Here is an 18,800-nt window from a genome sequence, read left to right as displayed (position 1 = left end):
GGACCTGTACATGAAGGATGGGTTGCTCCTGAACTGGAGGGGTACAAATGATCTGGGTGGGAGATTTGTTTGTGTGGTTCAGGAGGGTTTGGCAAGGAAATGGGAACCAGCGCTACATATCTGAGAGGGGTAGTTGTAGATGGGGCAGTGACAGGATGTAGTGAATCTATCAGGAAGGTTTTTCACGTGATGAAACAAAGGAGCCAGCTAAAGTCCGTCTGCTGTAATGCAAGGAATGTCAGAAATAAGAGTGATGAACTTAGTCCCAAGTACTGATCCATGCTCTATGATGTTGTGACCATAACGGAGACACAGAGTTTCACAGGGGCAGGAATGGTTGCTTGATGTTCCAGGGTTTAGAACGTTTAAAAAGAATAGGGAGGGTAGAGAAAGAGATGGGGCTGTAGCATTGCTAATCAGAGAGTGCATCACAACTACAGAAACAAAAGGTTGTTGAGGAAGGTTTGTCTACTGAGTCAGTATGGGTGGAAGTCAGGAATAGCAAGGGAGCAGTCACCTCATTGGGGGTTTTCTACAGACCCTCTAATAAAAGTAGGGAGATTGAAGAACTCAGGCTGGTAGATTTTGGAAAAATGCAGATGTAGCAGGGCTGTTGTTATGGGTGACTTCAACTTTCCCAATATTGACTGGAACCTCCTTAGTGCAGATGGTTTGGATGGAGCCGTTTTTGTCAGGTGTGTTAAGGAGGGTTTCCTTACTCAGGATGTAGACAAGCCAATGAGGGGAGAGGCCACTTTGGATTTGGTGCTCGGCAATGAGGCAGGACAGGTGTCAGATCTCATGATGGGAGAACACTTTGGTGACAGTGACCACAACTGCCTCACATTTACCATAGCTTTGGAAAGGGAAAGGAGTAGTTACTAAGGGAAGATATTTACTTAGGGAAAGGAAATTATGATGCTATCAGACAGGAGTTGGGAAGTACAGATTGGGAGGAATTGTTCCACAGAAAGGGCACATGTGGAGACTGTTTAGGAGCAGTTGTTGCGAGTGATGCACAAATTTGTTCCTGAGACAGGCAAGAAGGGGTAAGTTTAAGGAATCTTGGATGATGAGAACAGAGGGGCTTCTCGTCAAGAGGAAGAAGGCAGCTTATGCAAGGTGGAAGTAGCAAGGATCTAGCACAGCTTTATGGGATTACAGGCTTACTAGAAAGGAGCTCAGAAATGGACTGAGGAGAGCCATGAGGGGGCACAAGAAAGGTTTGGCAAGAAGGATTAGGGAGAACCCAAAGGCATTTTACTCATACATGAGGAATAAGAGAATGATCAGGGAGAAGCTAGGGCCTGTCAGGGATAACGTAGGGAACTTGTGCATGGAGTCGGAGCAGATAGGGGAAGCCCTAAATGAGCTTTTGCTTTAGTATTCACCAAGGAAAGGACCTTGTTGTGAATGAGAACTTTGAGGAGCTAGGACACAGGCTTGAACAGATCAAGATTGAAGAAGTTGATGTGCTGGAAATTTTGGCAAACATTAAGATTGATAAGTCCCCAGGACCAGACCAGATTTATCCTAGGATGCTCTGGGAAGCGAGAAAGGAGGTTGCTAAGACGCTAGCAAAGATCTTTGCTTCCTCACTCTCCACGGGAGTTTACTGGAGGATTGGAGGGAGGTGAATGTTGTTCCTCTTTTCAAGGGGAGTAGGGAAATCCCTAGCAATAACAGACCAGTCAGTTTTATGTCTGTGGTCAACAAGGTTTTGGAAAGAATTCTGAGGGATAGGATTTATGACTATTTGGAAAAGCATAGCATGATTAAGGGCAGTCAGCATGGCTTTGTGAGGTGTAGATCATGCCTCTCAAATCTTACTGAATTCTTTGAAGAGGTGATCAGACAGGTCGACTAAGGTCGAGCAGTGGATGTGGTGTATCTGGACTTCAGCAAGACATTTGATAAGGTCCTCCATGGTAGGCTCATTCAAAGTCTGGAGGTATGGGATACAGGGAGATTTGGCTGTCTGGATTCAGAATTGGTTGGCTGAGAAAAGGCAGAGTGTGGTTATAGATGGAAAGTATTCTGTCTGGAGGTGAGTGTTGAGTGGTGTCCCACAGGGCTCTGCTCTTGGGCCTCAGCACTTTGTCGTTTTTACAAATGACTTGGATGAGAAGGTTGAGGGGTGGGTCAGTAAATTTGCCAATGACACAAAGGTTGGAGGTGCTGATGATAGTATAAAGGGCTATTGCAGGCTGCAGCGCGACATAGACAGGATGCGGAGCTGGGCTGAGAAATGGCAGATGGAGTTCAACCTGGATAAATGCAAAGTGATGTAGTTTGGAAGGTCATAGAGTCAAAGATGTACAGCATTCAGAGACTTGATTGCTGAATATAGGATTAAAGACAGGATTCTTGGCAGTGTGGAGGAACAGAGGGATCTTGGTGTTCAAGTGCATAGATCCTTCAAAGTTGCCACTCAAGTGGACAGGGTTAAGAAAGCATATGGTGTTTTGGCTTTCATTAACGGGGGATTGAGTTTAACAGCCGTGAGGTTTTGCTGTAGCTCTACAAGTCCCTGGTGAGACCATATTTGGAAAATTGTGTCTAGTCCTGTTTGCCCTACTATAGGAAAGATACGGAGGCTTTGGAGAGGGTGTAAAGAAGGTTTACCAGGATGCTGCCTGGACTGGAGGGCTTAACTTACGAAGAGAGGTTGACTAAGCTCGGATGTTTTTCTCAGGAGAGAACAAGGAACAGAGGTGACCTGATCGAGGTATACAAGGTAATGAGAGGCATAGATAGAGTCAATAGCCAGTCTTTTCCCCAAAGCAGAATTGACTGGCACATAGTTTTAAGATATTAGGAGGAAGGTATAGAGGAGATGTCAGAGGTAGGTTCTTTATGCAGAGAGTTCAGAATGCATGGAATGCGTTGCCAGTGGTGGTGGTGGAAGCAGTGACATTTAAGTGACTGCTGGACATGCACAGCAGTGAATGGAGGAGTGCGTAGGTTAGGTTATTTTATTTTAGATTAGGAATAATCCTCAGCACAATATCATGGGCTGAAGGGCCTGTTCTGTGCTGTACTTCTCTATGTTCAATTAGGGTCCAAAAAAAGGGATTTCTGTACAGAAGCAGTGGCCAAAGCTGTGTACTAGGTGCACAGTATTCATTTATCTTCAGCAAGGAAGCAAACATTCCCAACATCAAAATAGAGAGTTTTCCAGATGGGATGGTGCAAATTAATAAAGAGTTTCAAATGTTACATCCTTCAAAAACAGGACAGGGATAAGTCAAGGATTATAAGCAGTTTAAAATTGTTGTTGGGAAAGCTCGAATCAATCACTTGCACAAATGTGAAGTAAAGAAAATCAGATGGATTTGTTAAAATCAAATAATGTACAACTAACATGACTAGATGAGGTTTACGAGGGCAATATAGTTGATGTTGTGTACATGGACTACCAAAAAAGTTGAATAAACTACCAGGTGATAGGCTTAGCTGCAAAGTTAGAGCTCATTGAATAAAAGAGACAATAGCAGCATGGATTCAAAGTTGGCTGAATGGAAGTAACAGTAGTGATGAACAAATGCTTTTTGGACTGGAGTAATATATAGGGTCGGGTATACCAACAGTCAGTGATAGAACTGTAGTTTTCTTCTCTACTTCTAGGCTTTGATGCTAAGGACATAGTTTAAACATTTGCAGATGATCCAAAACCTGGAACTATTGTGTACAGTGAGGAAGTCTGTGATAGACTTCAATGGACATAGACAGAATTTATTGTAGAGAAGTGTAGTGTTACATTCTGGTAAGAAGAATTGGGAGAGACAATATTAAGGATACAATTCTAAAGTGGCGCAGGAACCAAGGGCACATGTATACAAACAATGAAGGTTGCATGGCAGATTTAGAAAGTGGTGGGTAAGGCATTTGAAATGCTAGGTTTATAAACAAAACTATAAGTTACAAAAACAAGGAAGATATATTGACCTTTTATAAAACACTGATTCAACTTTAACTAGAGCAATATGTCCTTTTTCAGGACACAACTGAAGGAGGATGTGTAGGCACTGGAGAGGGAACAGAGAAGATTTATGAAAATATAAGAATGACGGCCCAGTCATAGGTTTCTTGGAGAGGAGGGGAAGATTTAGAACATCAGAATAAACTGTTTTCATTGGTAGCAGTTCAAGGACCTACTAAGTTACTCTGTATGCCAAAGCAGCCAAAATATGACCCAAGGAAATTTTTCAACCTAAGGAGACGAAGATGTTGAATGCATTGCCCGAGTGTGTGTTGGAAGATTATTAAATTGTCGCTGAACAAGTTAGTTAACTAACTGAAGAAAGAAAACTTGCAGACCGACATAGGTAGAAGTGTGGGACTAGCTGATTGTGGGACCAGCTCAGTGCGCTTGCTGATAAATTAACACAGACACCATGTGCGAAATAACCTCACGGGCTATTACATTTTGTTGAGCAGGAAATATCGATTTTCAAGTTGCCCGAATCAGTTTGATAGTCAAAGGCACCATAAATGGGAGAAAATAGAAACAAATAGGTCTCTTAATAATTTAGGATTGATGTTCCATTACCCTCAATTATTGATCTGGTACATTACTCAAAGCTCAAAAGAAATTTTTAGAAGTGAAGAGGAGCTATCTCAAATGGCTGCTTGCAAATGGCTAAGTACTTACTGTATATATCTGAATCATCTCCAAGAATCCAGACTTTGAACTGGCAATCGAGTCCAGCCGTTACCAACGTAGCTGGCTCACTTCTAGAGCCAGTCAAATTTTGAAAGCAAAGTGCTGAGATGTGGCTCTCATGTGGTGCATTTATCATAGTATTAAGGGCAAAACTGTCATGAGGAAAGAAATAAATTTTATTAATTAAAATTACACAGCAAATGACATTTGATACATTTCAATTTATTGCAGTACTTCCCTATCAGAGATATTTAGTGGATCTTAATACCACAACTTATTTGTACAGCTCCTTAATGAAGCAGCCCAAGGTCTTTCACAATAGAATTAGTACAAAAAAAGCAAGGACACTGATTTACATCAGGACATAGTTAGTCAGATGATTGAAAGTTTAATCAAGGAGTTAAATTTTAAAAATGTCGAAGAAGAAATTGAGGTACAGGAAGAAAAAAGTTATAGAGAGAATTCTAGAACATAGGATCTAGAAAACTGGAGACAGCCAGCAGTGGATGAACGGTAATTTAGAATGCAGAGATCAGAATTTGTAATGCTACTTCTAACCCTGTTGGTATTCTATTTTACTTGAATATTAAAGCTAGTTATAGCAAGCATGATTCCTGTGAAAACTCTGGAATCAATGAAGGAGCGCCTTCAAACTGTTCCATCTAGCAATTGCTTAAGAAAGTTTTTTCTTACTAGAGAAAAGCTAAAGTTCAGTAGCAGAAATAAATAAAATCTCTCCTTTAGATTATAAATTGTATAAGTGCATATAAGCCAAGATTCTTCAAAATACAGGGGTCAAATCTGGCCATTCACTACTATTCTTTAGTTACTCATGATCAAATGAGAATTAGAAATGTGGTCTGATGTGCAAGCCCACACTCCAACCAACTTTGTACATTAACCAGAATTAATCAATGCAATTTAAAGGGGGCAATTATAAATTAAGTTGCTGGTGCAATCACACCCCTTTCTGGAGGTTCTCTCTCTGGCACATTCAGCCATTTTCTAGACTTCAGTGTAAAAATGGCTTCTTACATTTACAGGTACAATGCCCCTCCCCTTAAGGCATAAAACTGCTTTTAAGTATTTACATCACGCTTTCAGCTGATGTGCTAACAATGAACTTCACAGGTAAAAGTGGGCATGAATTTAACAAGCTGCCAGCTGTGCAATGAATGGATGCAGACTAATTACACAACACTGCCATCATATCTCTTTTGAGGTTACAAATAAATTCCTAATCATTTATAACAGCCAGTTTAACTATACAGGATGAAGAGTTATACTTCAAGCAGCAAATAATGTTGCTGTTAAAGAAAAAAAGCACGGCTTCTAACAAAAACAGCAAAACATTCACACCCTCTGACACAGGGGTTTCAAGGACTACTTTCCACCTAACAAGAGAAAGTAACAAGTGATTTATATACTTTTAGTAATATAGCTTTATAAGAAATATTGCTACAATCAACAGCTACAGTAAAAATTTCAAAAGTCAGTAAAACACTTGACATAATTCAAATATTTTAACTAAAAAGTACAAGAGGTTCATTGCTCTAAATCCAACTTCAGTGGCTCTATTTAAAGATGATTAAAAAATAAGTTAATATATTTCATTTCTGTGCATGGTATTTGGGTTTGGAAAGCTCACCTCTGTTGTTCCTCATTATAAGCCCAAAGTTTCATTTGCTGCTCAAGGTCAGTTGTTTCTTCCTTCCTTTCTTCCACAGTTACCAACCATGTACCCTGACAGTCAAAGGCTGCCTTGACCACCTGAGTCTGGTTTAGTCCTGATTGGTGGATATATTCCTTTTGTACTATGTCTAGCTGTGAAATGGAAACAAAATGAAGCAAATTTAGCTGTACCTAAATATTACTAAATTAATCATGTCTGCTTTTTAAATATTTAGAAACTAAAGAATTCTGAAAACTAATTGGAGGGGGCTGGACAATTCTTCGGAGGAAGGGTCACCAGACCCAAAACGTTAACTTCTAATATCTCTTCACAGATGTTGCTGGAAATGCTCAGTAGGTCTGGCAGCATCTGTTTTTGTTTCTGTACATTCCACTATTGTTCCATATAGTTCTAAGAAGATTAAAGCATTCTGTGCCAAGAAATTGTTCAAAATACCAAAAGCATAAAATGTTGCATCAAAACCATTGCTGTGCGTTTGATTGCCAAAGTGTGAAAGACATGTTTGAAGTTACTTCAATGAAAAATTTCTTGGAAAAAATGACTCAATGATTGGGGATACACACAACATTCATGTAATATTAATACAATAGCTGCACACAACTTTGAGTACCATTTGTATATCAAAAATAAGACTGATTAATAATATAGGGTAAAGAAATGACCTACAACATTGTTTATAAAATGTCATGCCAGAAGAAAATGTCAACATTGGCCATGGTGGCATTCCAACCTATGTCCCCAGAACATTAGCCTGAGGTTTTGGATTACTAGTCCAAGGGAAGTGATAGGGTAATGGTAATAACACTAGACTAAACGTAGAACCCCAAACTAATGTTCTAGGGATATGCGTTCAATTTCCACTCTGTCAGCTATAGAAGTTTGACTAATATCTGGAATTAAAAGCTAGCCTTATGGTGATCATGTAACTACTATTGATTTACATAAAGCTCATATGGTTCACTGTTGTCCTTTAGGAAGGAAATCTGCCAGTGATGTCCACATCCCATGAAAACACGAGAAAGGAACAGATTTAGGAACTTATAAATTATCTGTATCTAAAATCTTGCTTTCTGCATCGATACACTTCCAGGATTATTACTGGGAGAAAAAAGGCTTTTTGGATGAATAGTTAGGTTCTTTGTCATTTCACACTACCAGCATTCTCTGTCACTAACATACAATATTTTTGCTAAATGCTCATGGACTGTGAATTACTTATTGCTTATTTACCAATAAATATAGTCATTATGTTGAAGAACACTCATTACATGAACAATTAGCTTATGTCATCGGTGGTGTTTAGTCCCAACAACACTACATTTCATTCCATAGGAATCTGCACTCTATCATTTGCATCATGTAATATATCACTGATGTATATAATTTCAGTTTAGCTTTATTGTTGAGAAAGGTAACATGGGCGCAAAAGAATTGACAAAGCCAAAGCTATTGCAGCATTAATTGTGACTGCAAAAGCCCAAGAAAGATTCTAAGACCACTGGTAAGATAAAACAAGGATAGGGACAGATGATAACTGCGAAACAAGCAAGAAAAAGTGAAATAAAACAAAGACAAAAACAGAAACAAAATGTTTCACTTTTGACAAATTCTGCAAGACTGGCTATGTTTCTCCAACATTTGGTTTTTATTTCAAATCGCCAGTATTTACAGTATTTTGCTTTTGAAAAAAAAAGGAGGAAAAAATCAATAAAACAAGCAAAACGAAAAAGCAGAATAAAATTATATTACAGAATTTTTCACTATTCTTCCAAGGACTGAATCTAGGTACACTTTTTAAAAATGTGCTTTCAAATTAATACTTGCTTTAATGAAGCTATTTTCTCAAGTCAGCCCGATGATGTGAATTAAAAAGCAAACAAATATGTTTGCCTCAGATAATAGTCTTGTGGAAATACTTTTCAGCAAGCATTTACATTTTTTAAGTTTAAATACCTCACCCTTTTTAACCTTTGTAAAAAATTAATTTCAAGGACAACTTTCAGCTATGAACATCAGATTGACATCTCCAGTGACCAGATAGGCATCAGGTAAAAAAGAACTAACTTTGCTACAGTCATTCAATCATAGAGGTGTACAGCATGGAAACAGACCCTTTGGACCAACTCGTCCATGCCGACTAGATATCCCAACCCAATCTAGTCCCATCTGCCAGCACCTGGCCCATATCCTTGCAAACCCTTCCTATTCATATCTCCATCCAGATGCCTTTTAAAATGTTGCAATTGTAATTGCCTCCACAACATCCTCTGGCAGCTTATTCCATACACGTACCACCCTCTGTGAAAACGTTGCCCCTTAGGTCTCATATCTTTTTCCCCTCACCCTAGACTTATGCTCTCTAGTTCTGGACTCCCCCACCCCAGGGAAAAGACTTTGTCTATTTATCCTATCCATGCCCCTCAATTTTGTAAACCTCTATAAGGTCACCCCTCAGCCTCCAAGCCTCCAGGGAAAACAGCCCATGCCTATCCAACCTCTCCCTATAGCTCAAATACTCCAAACCTGGCAACATCCTTGTAAAGCTTTTCTGAACTGAAAATGTATTGCTGGAAAAGCGCAGGTCAGGCAGCATCCAAGGAGTAGAAGAATCGACGTTTCGGGCATGAGCCCTTCTTCAGGAATCGGGCTCATGCCCGAAACGTCGATTCTCCTGCTCCTTGACCTGCTGCGCTTTTCCAGCAAAACATTTTCAGCTCTGATCTCCAGCATCTGCAGTCCTCACTTTCTCCTAAAAGCTTTTCTGAACCCTTTCAAGTCTCAACATCTTTCCGACAATATTCCAACAGGGGCCTAACTCAAGTATTATTAAATGAATCATGTCTACTATTTTAATATTTAGAAACAGCCAATGAATGCTGCACATTGACTTTCCCTGATCAGGATTTTTAAACAATCAATTGGGCCACAAGAACTTTTAGAAGAGAACACTGTAACATCCACTTTTGAAGTGCTGAAAAATATTTAAAATGCTCACCTAGTTTAAGAAAGAAAGTCTTGCATATTGGGGTTGCATCGCTTATGCATTTTTTTCCAGATTGTTCAATCAATCTAACTAAAATTCTGCATCAAAGTAAATTTAGTAGCCAGTGTTGCATTATATGTTCACATTACTGTGGTACAAACACAACAGTGTAACACCAAAATCTGCTGTAAAGCATTATTGGTGCAGACATTTTCCTTCAGCATTCAGCACAAACATTGTTTGCACCTATAAATTACTAGGAGGTTGAGCTAACTACAGTTTGACAAAACATGGGACATTAGTGAGCAACAGCCTCTCTCAAGAAATGGGCTTTAAGGATAACAAAAAAAACTTGGAACGGTAGGGAAGGAAGTTGACTGAAAGAGTCGATAAAGTGAGGAACTGGAAAAGGCACAGCAGGTCAGGCAGTATCTGACGGGCAAGAAAGTTGATGTTTTGGGCATAACCCTTCATCAGGATCCTGATGCCCAAAATGTGGACTCTCTTGCTTCTCAGATGCTGCACGACCTCCTGTGCCTTTTCCAGTGCCACACTTTATCGAATCTGATTCGTCAGCATCTGCAGGCCTCACTATCTCCTAATTGATTGTTAACCTAATTTGACTGTCAAGAGAAATAAAGAAGAAACCATTGAGTTAAAGAGAAAAAGCAAGAGAACAGGAAGAGAAAATGTTTAAAACCTCTTTAGAATATTTAAGACAATCAAGAATGCGACTCCAGTTTCACTTATACCTTTTTGGTTTAGAATATACTGAATTATAGCGTACGATTAATCATCTAAATCATTAAGAAAGTCTGTGTGCAGTTAAATACCAATTCTAACATTGTGTGATGAGCTTAACAGGCAAATAATTTACAAATAAGAATTTCTTGATAATTGTATGGTTAAATGGCAAGCTGATGCGGTCATAAGACTAATGATGAATTGGCACAAATGATCCAACCACTGGTGATGAGCGCAACTCATGCAGTATTTGCCACATGCTAGCAATGACATGATGTTTTGCTTTGTCAGCAAATTCTAGGTCATTGTTTCAAATTAAACTCAGCCTGATTTTATTTACATGCAATTTACTTCACAAAAGATTAAGCAGTCAAAAAGCATACAGAATTCATCCAGATTAAAAATGGCTTGATTGTTACAACCAGCACAAACCCAGTCCCCACAATGTATGTCCTGCAAGTAAAGATTGGGTGGTGTACGTTAATTACAAAAGAAGAAACTCTTGGAAAACTGATGGGGCATCTAAACCATAATGCGGTACCTATGGCAGTCCTAAATTCATAACAGGGAATTATAAAAGGTTGAATTAAAGAAAGAAAAAATCAAATGACCACAATAAATAAATACTAAGAATAGAAACTGGACAACTCAATGCAAGAAACTGATTCAAAATCTACACAAAAACTGTTAACCAAAACTAACCAAAGGTCACCCATTCAGGTAAATCTAAAATTACTGTGAATACCCTAATTTATTATTGCTGTAAAAGCTAGGCATTACATTTAATCAGTGGTCAAAACCTCAAACAGTTAAGAAAAATACTACAATTATGTTTTTACCTAACATGAACTGCTTTAAACCATTGATCCCTACACCAACAAAATAGACATTATCCAGAATTTCCAAACACATACTGACAATCATAAATGTTACAATTATTTCATGTGATGACTTAGATGAAGAATGCATCAGTTCAAGAAATACTTTGAAATGCAATGAGTTGATGCGTAAACACTACAATCTTTTTGTCAGAACCTAAGCTTACAATGGAAAGCCAGGAAGCCAAGTCATGGGATTCTATTACATTATTTATATATGGGACAAGTGCAGCAACAAAAAAACTTAAAGCATGATTTTTTTTTCATAAAAATATGAAACAGACAAGATTGAAAATAACTGCATACACTTACATTGTACAACTGCTTGTCACTCTGGAGTGAATAAAATTGCAAATGCCCTGGTTTCCCATTTAGAACCAGAGCTTTGCTTCTTGGATCAAGCATTAAACCAGTTAAAACCTCCTGACCTGTAAAAGAAACAAAATAAAAAATGGAAAACAATTGAGTGCCAATGAATAGCTCGTTCAAACAAGTCTCAGCCAGATACATACCTTTAACTAAACCTTGAATTATGGCAGAAACAGTCAAGTTGCTTTGGATGGTGATCATTTCTGAAAGAAAAATCCCAAGACGTGATATCGAAAAGTTGAAACAGGATGTGATATCGAAAAGTTGGGACAGACAGTCAAATTAGAAACATTACAAAATTAGACAAGATCATAGAAGATAAAAAATGAACAAGTTTGAAATACACGAGTCTAAATGCACAAAGTATGATTAATAAACTGATGAGCTACAGCACAAATAGCCACTTGCAAGGCCATATTGGATGCTTAATAACCTTGGGTACAAGATATTTGGGAAATAAAACAATGGAGGAGGAATGGCAGATCAAGCTAGTCACTAAAATGCAATCATTTAGATTAACAAACTTTTCGGAATTAAACACAAATCTGTATCAAATGCTGATCCTGCCATATCAAAAGCTAGCAAAGTTTAACCGTTGAAAGTTTTAAATAGAATTAACCAAATAAGCAACAGAACTATAAAGTAAAAACTTTGCTAAAACATAGTGACTCTAATAAGTTTCTAACTCTTACTATTATCACTGTGAGATGTACAATGCAAGAAACCATCAGGCGAGGTTGCAATATGTTCAATCGCTCCCCCAAGTCGAGGCAGAAAGTTTTTCTTTGTTTCAGATTTATATTGCCATTGAACCAGTACAGACTCCACTCCTCCAGAGAGCAAACTAGTGCCTGTTAAAAAGCCACAGTAAAATGAATCAGCCAAGAATATTTTTCTAGTCTTTCACAAATAGTTGTCACCATAAAATCTCAATTAAAAAATTCTCAGCCTAAAAAGATGCTCTACAATGCAAAAAACACAATCACTGTCAATGTGAGTTAAAATTCTCAAATGTTTGGTTGAATCTTAACTGTCCTTTTAATTGCTAACCAGCAACTCAGTTCAAGGCTAATTAGGAACAGGCAACAAGTTCTAGCCTTGCAGAAGATGCCCACACTCCACAAAATAACTTAAAAAGGATGCAGAGGACATTTCCCAGAATGATTTCAGGTAGGAGGAAAATTTAACCACAAGTTTAGTTTGGCGAAACTGTGCTCATCTTGGAGGCTGGAGTTTAATGAAAAATGTGACAGAGCTGTACAATACTTTGGTAAGTTTAGAGGTGGTAAACAAAAAAAAAGCCTATTCCTATTAGCTGATAGATTTAAGATGTTGGACAGAGGAAAAATGAGGAATTTTTAAAAAAAATGCTATGTCGGTGAAGCAGAGACAAAGATTTTAAAAAGATATTCAGTAGTCATTTGATGGAAAATAAACTTGCAGTGCAATAGGGAGAGAGCAGGTGGTCAGAATTGACTGGACTGGTCTGCTGACAATCAGCAATGACCTTCTTGTCACGAAATGACAATCACAAATTCCTAATTCGTTCTCTTCAGAAAAACAAAAGATCAAAATTTTAATATGTATAGTATTAAAATTTTAATTTCCATACAAATTAAAAATCTTCAGAAACTTGTGTACCATGATAATGTAAAAAGAAAAAAATGTCTCCCACTTAAAGGCTGGTCAAGTTAGAAACTTGAACATATTTCCCTACCTTCTGCTGAGAAGATCAGATCATTGACTACACTGTGATGCCAGTGTTGGGTTGAATACGTATACTCCTGTTTGTTACTGAAGTTCCTCCTAGAAAATTGAAAATTCAAATCAAACCTAGGAACTTTTCACTTTTGAAAAGAGTCTATTTTCCTTTAAAAAAAAAAAAATGCTCAATTACATTGAGTGATGGGAATAATTCAATATTAAAAGTGTACAAAAAGTATTCTTATACATGAAACACTTGGAAAACTTCATAATTGTATGAGTTCCCACTTTAATTCAATTTTTATACTTTGGAACATTCTGAATGACCAGCTGCTTTTATGGAACGGCATATTAAATAGACCAGAACATGCTCATGGAGATTGCTAATTGCTAACACCTTTCAGTCAAGGCTGCAGATTAAAAAACATTTTGTATTTTTTTTCTACATGTTTATGCTTCAATGTCAAATGCTGTTTAATATACTGATTCCTGAAACAATTCCTAAAACATTGAGTCATGACATTTTAGTAATGGTCTTAGTCCCTGAGCACTCCTTTCTCACATTGAAAATAATGGAGCATCCCATTGTTATGTAGATCTTTGCAGATTTTACTGTTGAACGTGTCAAACAGAATTGCATACATGGGAATTCCATCAGAATGGGATTATTAAAGCCTGCATTTTAGCAGTTACAAAATAATGAGAGAATGAAAACCTTGTATCAGTTTGTAAACTGTAATAAGGAGGAAGAGTGAGAATGAATTCCAAAAATACAGGGCGAACTCCACATCCGTGGGTCCAGTTTCTGCAGTTTCAATTTACTACTGCCCGAAAACATTATAGGGAATGTTTCAGAACCAGGGACCAGGGCTGCTGGGAAGGCACGTTTCCCATTTAAATGAATGGGTTCACACCCATCCGTGGTTTCGGGCCTCCGCGGTCGGTCTTGGAACCTATCCCCTGCAGTGGGGAGGAGAGAAGGGGAGGAGGGGGGAGGGGTGGCACGTGAACTACTATAACACCAAAAGTAAGATAACTAAATACCATACCAGAGCCGAATTTTACCATCTTTATGGCCTGTTGCTACACAGTCTTCCTTTGGATGACAGGCTACACACGTAAACACATTATTAGCTCCTTTCCGATCTTTGCTACTCAAGGGAAACCTTAAAATGTAAATCAGCATAAAATTATTCTTCTGTTGCCTAGGTTGTAAATAGATTGTTTCTTCAAACAGAGTACGCAGAAGAAAAATCAAAGTTTCCAACCTGTAGTACTTTCTCCTTTTTAAAAAAAGCACACAAAGTTCAAGAGATTTGACTGAAGCAACAAATTGACCCTGTTAATAGAAAACAATATGCTCAGCATTGTTTTGGAGAAAATAAAAAAAAGCATTTTGCATTCTGATGTCATTTAAACTGATCAAAGAAGTATAAAATACATGAAGTTGAGAGATACATGGCTGCTATAGGAAAGATGTTGTGAAACCTGCAAGGATTCAGAAAAGATCTACAAGGATGTTGTCAGAATTGGTGGGTTTGAGCTATAGGGAGAGAATGAATAGATTGAATGGAGCATTGGAGGATGAGGGAGTGACCTTAGATTTACAAAATCATGAAGGGCATGGATAAAGGTAGTCAAAGCCTTTTCCCTCGTGTAATGAAGGCCAAAACTCGAGGGCATAGGTTTAAAGTTAGAGGGGAAAGATTTAAAAGGGACATAAGGGGCAACTTTTTCATGCAGAGGATGAGGAGTGTATGGAATGAGCTGCTAGAGGTGGTGGTTGAGGCTGATACAATTACAACATTTAAAACTGGAAATGTGTTGCTGGAAAAGCGCAGCAGGTCAGGCAGCATCCTGGGAACAGGAGAATCGACGTTTTGGGCATAAGCCCTTCTTCAGGAATGGGGAAAGTTTGTCTAGCAGGCTAAGATAAAAGGTCGGGAGGAGAGGAGTCCTTCGTGATGGGGGATGGAGGTGTACAGGGACTGGATGTCCATGGTGAAAATAAGGCGTTGGGGACCGGGAACGCCTTATTTTCCATGGACATCCAGTCCCTGTACACCTCCATCCCCCATCACGAAGGACTCCCCTCCTCCCTACCTTTTATCTTAGCCTGCTGGACAAACTTTCCCCATTCCTGAAGAAGGGCTTATGCCCGAAACGTCGATTCTCCTGTTCCCTGGATGCTGCCTGACCTGCTGCGCTTTTCCAGCAACACATTTCCAGCTCTGATCTCCAGCATCTGCAGACCTCACTTTCTCCTACAACATTTAAAAGGCATCTGTATGGGTAAATGAATAGGAAAGGTTTAGTGGGACTAGATTAATGTAGAATATCTGTTTGGCATGAACGAGTTGGATCAAAGGGCCTGATTCTGTGCTGTACATCTCTATGAATATTTCCATTTTAAACTTAATTCATTCATTCAAATAAGGTTAACTTCCTCATCATGTAACTTTTATCTCTGAATAAAAATTATTTGGATACATAAATTATCAGCAACAGCTATTTTCTACAATGTAATAGTTACAGAAAGAACATCCTTCTCACTCCGTAGACACTATCATCTAGTACTTTGGCGACAGGTTAATCTCTCATTGGATAAAACTTTATTTCTCTAGCTATAAATATCATGCGTCATTAAACAAGGACACAAATGTACATTAGGTTATATTTGCACATTTCCTGTCAGGAAAGGTTTATCGTAATCCATAATCTTGTTTCATTAATCAACATAATTGAGATAAGTTAAAATGATTTTTAAAAAGTAAATTGCGTTCTGTTTACAATGATTTTTAATTTACAGCTGGATAATCGAGGAGTCCTACCTCTCTGCCAAAAGCTATTGATTTCGGTGACTGATGTACATCATCCAAAACGACAGTTACGTCTTTAACTGCAACCTCTTGATCAGTTGACTTGGGCAGATTGATGGACACCAACTGAAAATTCCCTGGAACACAGCAGAGATCGCAAAGCATGGCCACAATTTACATATGAACAAGTACAACATTTAAGAACGACCCTCAAATTTACTTCCATGATGTAATTTAAAAACATTCCAAAGACTACCAAAACTTAAAGTGCAAACAGAATGAAAATCCAATATTACACTTGGTTAGAGAAAAAAGACCAATTGGAAATAATTGCTAAATTAATAATTGGTAGTACAGGACCTGAATACTACTGAAAACAAACAGATTACCAAAGCTTCTCATTTTGTACTCATACTAAAAATGTAAAAGTTCAAACAATTGAAATAATTTATATTGCGAGAGAAAAGGTGTCTTGATTGGAGTTCTCCCTGGTTGTTTTCCCTCAATCCAGAATATCATTTTATTTTTATTTGATTTTTAGTTACATGTTGATATTTCATAGTTTTGTTTACCTGTGGCTAAAACTTACTTGTGTGTAGTGAACATTAGTCTAGTTAAATAAAAGAACTTGGTTAGTGTTTTCAGTTAACCTGATTTTATCAGACAGGTAAACTTCGCAGACTTTCTTTAAATCATTAACTATCATAGCATCCCAGAGCAAAAGGGGCTTGAGAATCAGTGCACTTTCACATGTCGGCTGCAACATGAACTGGACGGATTATCTTAAATTGGTTCTGGTGTAGCTGTTAGCACTTACAGGATTGCTCAAAAAGTGCCGCTCAGCTGTGGAATCACAACTAACAATCTTGCTTTAGGTTATGCAAAGTGGGCTGGTTGAGTATGATCTGTATTCAACTTATTACGAATAGCCAAAAAAAAAGTTTAATTCCATAAGTTAAGCATTGGAACATACAGACTACATCTGGATGCAGGTTTGCTTGTTGAACTGGAAGGTTCATTTCCAGATGTTTCGTCACCCTACTAGGTAACATCTTCAGTGGGCCTCCGGGGCGAAGCACTACTGATGATTTCTGCTTTCTATTTATTCTGCTTTCTATTTGTGGGCGGCACGATGGCACAGTGGTTAGCACTGCTGCCTCACAGCGCCAGAGACCCGGGTTCAATTCCCGACTCAGGCGACTGACTGTGTGGAGTTTGCACATTCTCCCCGTGTCTGCGTGGGTTTCCTCCGGGTGCTCCTGTTTCCTCCCACAGTCCAAAGATGTGCGGGTCAGGTGAATTGGCCATGCTAAATTGCCCGTAGTGTTAGGTTAAAGGGGTAAATGTAGGGGTATGGGTGGGTTGTGCTTCGGCGGGTCGGTGTGGACTTGTTGGGCCGAAGGGCCTGTTTCCACACTGTAAGAAATCTAATCTAATCTAATGTTTGGGTTTCTTTGGGTTGGTGATGTCATTTTCTGTTCTTTTTCTCAGGGGGTGGTAGATGGGGTCTAACGCAATGAGTTTGTCGATAGGGTTCCAGTTGGAATGTCATGCTTCTAGGAATTCTCATGCATGTCTCTGTTTGGCTTGTCCTAATACCGTGCAAGAACTGTAATAAACACTACATTGGACCAACAGGCAGAAAACCAGTCACCAGGATACATGAACATCAACTAGTCACAAAACGACGTGACCCTCTCTCACTAGTATCCTTACATACAGATAAGGAAGGACACCACTTCGACTGGGACAACACTTCCAACCTAGGACAAGCCAAACAGAGACATGCACAAGAATTTCTAGAAGCGTGGCATTCCAACTCTATCAACAAACACATCTACCTGGGCTCCATTTACCACCCCCTGAGAAAAAGAACAGAAAGGGACATCGGCACAGAAAGGGACATCGGCACAGAAAGGGACATCGGCATCCCAAAGAAACCCAAATTTCTAAATAGAAAGCACAAATCATCAGCACTGCTTCGCCCGGAGGCCCACTGAGGATGTTATCTAGTAGGGTGACAATGTCTGGAAATGAATCTTCCAGCTCAGCGAGCAAACCTACATCCAGAACCTCAACCTGAGCTACAAATCTTCTCAAAACTCACTAAGTACCGACTACTTACCTGGCATCATACTGAGACTGAAATTCATACATAGCGCTGTTTAATTGTGTGGTAGGCAGAATGTTATTTTGGGAATGACAGAACTATTATACAGGATCATCATTTGTCTTGTCATTGCATATTTCCAGAGTAAAACAGCTTTATCTGGGAGAGTTGTTGCCTATATGTTGCCTATCCAGGATAATGTGAGGTAGGCCAGGTACGTCTCAGCTTGAATAATACTTACATTCAGATCAAAGAGCTTAAAACTAAGCTAGATTGTCTGTACATGTTAAACTCCTACAAAGGTTATGTTACAAAACAAAAGGATATTTGACCAATGCTTAAAGGTCAATATGCTTAGAGAACAGAACACTGGATATTAAAATACAGTTGATATTAGCAGCTTTTCTGAGTGTTATACTCGTACTTATTTTCTATTTAAATGCACAAACAATGCAATGTTGGCAAAGCAGAAGGCTTATTAAATCAGATTTCAAAACTGATTTGTAAACTTTTTTTTAGTTACCTGAGATTTCATTATTATCTTTTGGAACAATAGCAAAGATGGACTTTTCGTCAGCAGCAGACGTGTACAGGGCAAGCAGTTTAAAGTCCACAACAAAGGTCTATAAGGAAAATTATGGTTAATGCATATTTTAAAAAACATTAAAATTCTTTACGCTGCAGTTTAAAGTACACCACCACTTACTTTTATTAAGATTCCATCTGTGAAGTCCCAAATTCTAATTGTGCCATCCAATGACGTAGAATACAACTATAAACAAATAACGAAATCACCATTAACCATTTGAAAAAGACATTTCATTGAAGTTATTC

General features: G+C 38.5%; 1 protein-coding gene across 1 annotated transcript in view; it reads right to left on the bottom strand.

Annotated features, from left to right (window-relative positions):
• Window positions 1–18,800, bottom strand: part of wdr75 (WD repeat domain 75) — a 39,289-nt gene that overhangs the window by 15,155 nt on the left and 5,334 nt on the right. The window contains exons 3-13 of the mRNA XM_043692827.2: window positions 18,673–18,738; window positions 18,490–18,589; window positions 15,869–15,993; window positions 14,306–14,376; window positions 14,087–14,203; window positions 13,051–13,139; window positions 12,026–12,184; window positions 11,477–11,536; window positions 11,277–11,392; window positions 6,315–6,490; window positions 4,655–4,818 (exon numbers count right to left, since the gene is read on the bottom strand). Coding sequence (XP_043548762.2) covers window positions 4,655–4,818; window positions 6,315–6,490; window positions 11,277–11,392; window positions 11,477–11,536; window positions 12,026–12,184; window positions 13,051–13,139; window positions 14,087–14,203; window positions 14,306–14,376; window positions 15,869–15,993; window positions 18,490–18,589; window positions 18,673–18,738 — 1,243 coding nt within the window. The remainder of the gene's footprint in view (window positions 1–4,654; window positions 4,819–6,314; window positions 6,491–11,276; window positions 11,393–11,476; window positions 11,537–12,025; window positions 12,185–13,050; window positions 13,140–14,086; window positions 14,204–14,305; window positions 14,377–15,868; window positions 15,994–18,489; window positions 18,590–18,672; window positions 18,739–18,800) is intronic.

Source organism: Chiloscyllium plagiosum, unplaced genomic scaffold, assembly GCF_037043375.1.
Source record: "Chiloscyllium plagiosum isolate Xiang-an unplaced genomic scaffold, Cpla_swu_hap1 HiC_scaffold_7, whole genome shotgun sequence".
NCBI classification, from domain to species: Eukaryota; Metazoa; Chordata; class Chondrichthyes; order Orectolobiformes; family Hemiscylliidae; genus Chiloscyllium; species Chiloscyllium plagiosum.
Note: the sequence above shows the minus strand (reverse complement) of the source record. Positions and strands in the feature narration are given on the sequence as shown.